General features: G+C 38.0%; 1 protein-coding gene across 3 annotated transcripts; it reads right to left on the bottom strand.

Moving 5' to 3' along the window:
• Nucleotides 1-64: 64 nt before the first annotated feature.
• Nucleotides 65-6232, bottom strand: LOC118330913 (troponin I, fast skeletal muscle-like). Of its 3 annotated transcripts, none has more exons than XM_035665641.1 (7): nucleotides 6142-6232; nucleotides 4877-4909; nucleotides 4259-4295; nucleotides 2812-2940; nucleotides 1453-1542; nucleotides 522-695; nucleotides 65-422 (listed from the first exon to the last, which is right to left on the bottom strand). In XM_035665641.1, the coding sequence occupies exons 2-7, from the start codon at nucleotides 4882-4884 to the stop codon at nucleotides 345-347; spliced, it is 516 nt and encodes a 171-aa protein (XP_035521534.1). In that variant the 5' UTR covers nucleotides 4885-4909; nucleotides 6142-6232; the 3' UTR covers nucleotides 65-344. The 3 variants fall into 3 exon arrangements, with proteins under 3 accessions (XP_035521534.1, XP_035521535.1, XP_035521536.1); XM_035665642.1 differs by lacking the exon at nucleotides 6142-6232 and adding an exon at nucleotides 6033-6123; XM_035665643.1 differs by lacking the exon at nucleotides 6142-6232 and adding an exon at nucleotides 6020-6089.
• Nucleotides 6233-6712: the final 480 nt, after the last annotated feature.

The following is a 6712-nucleotide window of genomic DNA, read 5'->3' as shown; positions in this document are numbered from 1 at the left end:
CATGCGCTTCGTCTGCAGTGTTGTGCGCCATCGAGTCAAAGACAGAATACCTCATGACAGTGGATTTAGGAAACAAAACACATTTATTACAAAAACACTACGAGCAGGAAGTTGTCAAAAATGAATATAAGCACAGAAGCAAACAGGAAGTCTATAAACACTACAAAATAAAAGTCTGATATAAGCTTGAAATTAAGGAGGGGCCATTTCTAATCCAAACCACTCGCTATACAAATGTACAATAACAGACCAAGCTGAAACTGACAGATTTAATGAAACAATTCAATGAAAAATTCCATAAATTCCATAAAAACGGCCCAAAGCAACTACAGGAGTTAAGTTCTTTAAGAAGTCTCGAACATCTTCTTCCTGTCAGCTTTGTCCTCAATGTTCTTACGCCAGTCGCCGACCGCCTCCACAGACTGCAAGACACAAACAGTTTACAGTCAACAAGTGTCATTAATCGTCTTTTAATCCGCTCTTTGTACCTGTCCGACTGCCCTCCGTTAAAAAAAACTCACCTCCTCTTTCACTTCCTTCTTGACCTGCTTCAGGTTGGACCTCAGGTCCATGTTGACGGTATGTTTGGAGCCCAGCAGAGCCTTCAGCATGGCGTCGGCGGACATACGCACTCTCTTCAGAGCGGGTTTCTTCACTCCGGCCAGGTCAACCACTTTGATCTTCAGGTCTTCAATCTACGAGCGACCAAGCAGTTTAAAAAGGTGAAACTGAGCCAACGGTGAGTCTCAAATCTCATGAAAAGACCAATAATTAATTAATTCTACTAAGTATTATGAGCCTCATATATCTTATTCCTCTGTGCCTAAGAGCTCGATTGTCATCCAAAAACACATCAATAAGGCGCACTGTTGCTATGAAGGGGAACAAATCATTATTCCAAAACCCCAATAGTCAGAAAAATGTCCCATTGGACCGAAAGCCCATTTGAGGGACGGACTGAAAATATGTGAACGCTCTCCCTGGAGTTCTGGACGTTTGTCATCATGCTAACAATAATCAAGACGTAATTAACGTTGTGAAACGGTCGCAGCTTGCTGCGGTTTGGGCACCAAAACTACTTGGTCAGGTTGGAGAAACAGAATTTAGGTCTGATGGTCAAGCACTTTGCTCCAGACTGAAATATCTCTCAACTATTGGCTGGATTGTCAATGAGCCACACTGTTGCTATGGTGGGGGGACTGCGCATTATTCTGACAGGCCAATTTTCCGAAGATCTTAATAGTCCAAAAACTTTTTTGCAACAAAGAAACAAACAGTCACCTTGGATCAATCACTTAAAAAGCTACCACAACTACCCCCCACAGAAACTGAAAGCAGCAAACATGAACAACACAATGTCCGACCAACTGATGAAGTAAAATATAAAGGAAATTCAATCTGATTATCAGGCTAATGGATACCCTCACCAATGTTTTGAGCTCTGACGTGTACCTCTTTATTAGCCTTGCCCACTTTGGACTCCAAGTCGTACCTTTCTTCATCCACTTTGTCGATGAGGGCGGCCAACTTTTTGCAAGTTTCCTGAAGACAGACAGACAGACAGACAGACAGTTGTAGTTCCCAGAAGTAACGTTCCTGTCAGGATGATTTGTTAAACCCTTCATTGTCATCTATTGCCATTCTGAGGTTAACATTATTTTATTTTATGACCAAAACTAATGTCATCCTCAGCTGTCTAGTGCTAATTAGCTAACCCACTAAACTACGTTTGTGGAAATTTTTACACTGCTGTCTCTAAGAACAGCCTCATAAAGCCGCGTGCATGGCTGTGGACTTATAGTTTTGTTTAACACAGTCTGCAAATTTTTTGTCGAATAAAAGTTAACGTCATCAGCGTAACATCAGATAAAAACAATTTTAAACAACTATATTGGTTGTGCTCAAGTTGTTAAATTAAAATTAAAATAAATGGGTCAAGTTTAGAATAATGCCAGTCAAGTATACGTCTTCTTTTCTATTTTACTGTATATATTTTTAATTATATTTTAGTGTTTTTTGTTGTATTTTATGCTATTTTCTTTACTCTTTGTACTACGTTCCACTGTGCAACTGAGCTAATTTCCCATATGGAGGATTAATAAAGAAACATCATATCTTCTCTTCTTTAATCTAATGTTATGACACTAGTTGCGGTTACATACACACTGATTAAAATCATTCCAATTGAAGATTTCAGGGCAACAAAAGTGTTGAATACATCACGCATTTCGTCTTCCTGAACAGCTACCAACACGGGTTAATTCGTTTTATTCTTGGATTTGTTTGAATTGGTCATTATTTCTTATTTTCCCACCATCTATGCATCCAATAATGTTCAGTTCTTTAAGAGTTTGTATCAAAAACAAACTCTTCACAAAGGCATGAATCCATAAAGTAATCAGGTTAAAATCTTTTACATGGTACATTTTTTCCTTAGATTGGTTTAAATCGGTTTAATTCTAATTGAGCGGGTTATATGGAGCAATTTTAAATCAGTTTGGGCTTTTAAACTGTTTATAATCAAGAATATCAGGCTCCATGTTAAATTTAAGTCCTGCACGATATAAGGAAAATCTACAATGTGCAATAACTCATATTGCAATGACAATATAAGTCGCGATAAACATCAATTGAAGTGTGCATATTAGCTATACAGCCATAACAGAATACTCCAGTCAATGGCTGAATACCCGGTTTCTGTACCCATCCCTACCTAAAATTATTATTCTTATTCATCGCATTTCAGGCAGTCTTGCCAATGAAAACACGATTTGTCGCTCAGCCCTAAAGGGAAGCTGTAGCATCTCTCACCATGAGGGTGGCCTGGTCTCCACTCAGAGCGGGTGATGGACAATGCTCAGCCATGTAGGCCTGCTTGGCCACTACGAGTTCCTTTTTCTCCTGTTCAATCCAGGTCGCCGCGATCTGCAGCATCAAACTCTGCAGGACGGAAAGAGCGAGAGTCGACGGTCAGTAACAGAAGAAAAACTAAACTGTTTCATTCAGTCGATCGCCAGGTTTCAGGTCGTATGTGAGGAAACTTTCTCTACATCTGCACAAACATTTAATTCTGCACATAAAGAAATGATCAAAATGTGTTTTTAATATGGAACATTTAGCATTTTTAATTTCAAAATTCACTCTGTCACCTCCCAAAAACCAGACTTTACTACAATAAAAAACAAACAAATATACTAAGTTATCACTATGTATTAAATAATACAAAAACTTGGAGTTTATTTTTTAGCATTTCTTGGTCACAGAGTTATTCTTTGGTCCTCACTACTGGCTGCATTTTATGTTGATGAGAAAGAAATAAAATGATATTCTCCATTTAATTCAACAACATCACCATGAACATCAGTTTGACCCTGAGCCAGCAGAGGTTAAAACACTGAATCACTTACAACAACAAACACAATGATGGAAAATATTTCAATTATGAGCAAATATATCCGGAAAATCACAGTAAAACCTTCTAGTTTGTTGTTTTTCAATTTAAAAGCTCTGATTTATGATACTTTCCTATAATGGAAAGAATCACAGAGCAGCTGAGAGTCAATGAAACTGGACTTCCCATCACTGCAATGATAATAATAATAAGAAGAAGACGTTCAATCTCTTCACTGATGGAGGATATTTTTCACAGCTGAAGCAGAGCAACAATAAAAATCTGAGGTTCAAATTAAAGTATGGATTTTATTTTATAGGAAATTAACATCTTAACTTTTTTTTTAACTTGTTTTCTACTGGCTCTGATTTTAATTAAATGACTGTGCTGCCTGAACCTCTTGTTTAAATAAAGTCAAGACTTAGAAACTCATTCAACTTTCAGTCTGAAGCACTTTTCGTGCTTCCACTTCCACTCTGCTTTTTAAATAGTAAAATCTTTAAATACAATGAAATACTTTGTGTGTTTGACAGATTCTACCAGCAGGTGGCGCCTCATATCTTTAAACTGCCTCCGCACAGCTGATGAAGATGAACAGACTTCACAACATGTCGGTTCAATCTGAGGTCAAATTCAAACTACAGTCTGAGAGGAAGATTAAAAAGACTGAACCTCCTTTCAACCTCATTTCATCTATAACATACACAATTTAATGCTGTAACGTAAACTTACTGATCAGTTGTCTATTATCAATAATCAGATATCACAGAATTGAATGATGTTTAAAGACTGAGTTTAACAAGTATCAATATCAGTCGATCAATATCAGTCGATCAATAAAACTCAGATAATAAGACTCCACTGTACCTTCAGATGATGCTTGCGGCTCGAAGTCATTTTCTTGCTGCAAAGATCACAAACAACATCATCAGAGAAATAATCGTTTATCTAACGATCAATTTATTGATTAATGTCAACATGAACGTTAAATTAAAAGGTTTCTTTCCTTTCTTTCTTCATTGTATCCTTCAGTCCTCTTTTTAAATCCTTCTTTCTTTAATTCTTCCTTCGTTTCTTCCTGTTCTTTTTTTATACTTTCCCTCTTTATTTCCTCCAGTATTATTATACTTATTATTCATTCCTCAATTCTTTCTGTCGTCCTTTCCCATCCTTCTTTCCTTCTTTCAGTCGCCTCTCTACATTTTCACTTTCCCTTTTCTCTTTCCTTTCTTTCTTTCTTTAACTCTCCCTTTATTCCTTCCGTCATCCTTTTCCATCCTTTCTTTCCTTTACATCCTTCTTGTCTCCTCCCTTCCTTCTGTTGTCCTTTTCTATCCTTCTTTCCTTTCTCAATCTTTTCATCCTTTCATCCTCCCCTCTTTCCCAGATTATTTTCTATATTAAACTATTATTTATTCCAGTAACATACTTTATTTTTCCCACCAACTAAAAACTAATAATCAATAATAAAGAAGCAACACTTACTCAGACATGTTGGCGGTTTCTTTTCTTCACAACCTGAGTAAAGAACAGAAAGACGAGAATAAATAAATGTTGTCATCTGGCTCTCTGCTTAAATATTAGAGCGCATCTTCCGTATGAAACGTGATCCATTAATACAGTCGACGAGCAGCTGAGTGCTGACAGAGCTAAGTTTGGCGTTTGGGTCAAGTGTCGCCGCTGACGCCTGCGATAAGCTCCTTTACAGGTGTTCAAAACCGAATATCCTCTGGGAGTTAACACTTGAATTCCTTTCACAGCCACAGGCAGAATGTGCTGCGGCAGCGTGTTAGCCGCCAACAGCCGGCTGTCGATGCACAAACCTTCACACACGCTGCAAAAACAAATCTGTCTTAACAAGCCGCTCATTCCCAGAATCAGATTTCAGGAGTTATTTATTTATTTTTATACTATAAATAATTCAAAGTTCAAGTCAGATACTTGAAACGAGACAGAAACAAGCTGGAAGCAAAGAGACTTGTTTTGACTTTTTACAAACTCTAAAAACAGCAAAATCTTTATTATTATTATTCTCAGATCAAAGAATATTAAACATTTCGGGATCAAAGCTTCAGAAAGTGTCAAGATCAAATGTCAAAACTTTCAAAATCATGTTGTGACAAGCGTATAAAAAAACGCTTGTCATAACAGCATCTTTAAATGCTTTCAGACAAAACCTCCAGAAATGTTCAAACAGACAGAAATCACATCTTTAAACTTTCCAAACCAGCCAAAATCTTTTAAATAAATACATTATTTTAACTGTTTTCACTACAAATTCGACCCGTTATTGTCACACACACTAATTTAGACACCAAATAACCTGCCGACATTAACATTTCTGCAGCATATTCCCTTAAAAACACTAAAATCTCTCAAATCCAAAAGATTTCAAAACAAAAACCAGAGCTGGGAAGTCAAATTTCAAACCTTTGCAAGCGATTCCAACAGTTTTAACAGCAATTTTAGTTCAAATGCAAAAAAAACAAACAAGAGACTTAACGATCATAAATGTACAAGAAAACAACCCTTCAGATCTCATCCGGCGGCGTTCAGCCTTTTTCCGTCACCTCAAACTGAACTTCCCTTCGCTTGTTAGCAAACCCCAGAGGTCAAGACTTTTATCACCTTAGCGCTTTACCAAGAAAACGGACTCCACTCAGCCACTCTGGATCCGTTTACCAGCTCCGTCCACAGGCATGCAGAGAGTCAGAGGAAGAGGAGGAAGAAGGAAGGGAAACTGGTCTCACCTACGACGAGACAGAGAGTCGAGGAGGAGGGCGGCAGTGGCCAGCAGGAGTGGGAAGAAATCATCCCTGGGGTGTATTTATATAGGAGGGCTTGGATATGGATATGGAGCTCCTGTTTATGGAAATGCAGGATCCTCAGACCAATCGGCCAGCAAGTTCCTGAAATATCATCATCCTCTGCCAGCTTCACTCTGTAAATCAGGCATCATCAAGGAGGAGCCTGATATCATTTTAGGACTCCTCTCAGTGCCACCGGGACGCTATAAAAGGGAGGAAAAAGGACGATAAAACCATCGGGGTCCAAACGATTAACCAGATGAAGATGGGAGGGATTAAAGTAGAGGGACAGTAGAGTAATTTCTGTGTTTTTGAGGGGGTGGGTTGTTTTGAGCTCAGAAATACTTCAAATTGCTGAAAATCCTGGAGTTTAAGTGATGATTTGGCTCGGTCTCTCAATTCTCTGTTTCAAACAGGTATTAAATTCACAGTGAAAATGACTGGTTTTCTCTGTATAAACTTCATGAAAAGAGAGAAATCTAAATCTGGTTTGGTTAAACTTGTCAACTTTGGA

The sequence above is a fragment of the Morone saxatilis genome, unplaced genomic scaffold (genome assembly GCF_004916995.1).
Source record: "Morone saxatilis isolate NCDOM2014 unplaced genomic scaffold, NCSU_SB_2.0 Contig2, whole genome shotgun sequence".
Lineage (NCBI taxonomy): Eukaryota > Metazoa > Chordata > Actinopteri > Moronidae > Morone > Morone saxatilis.
The sequence above is the reverse complement of the archived record's forward strand: the minus strand, read 5'-3'. Positions and strand labels throughout refer to the sequence as shown.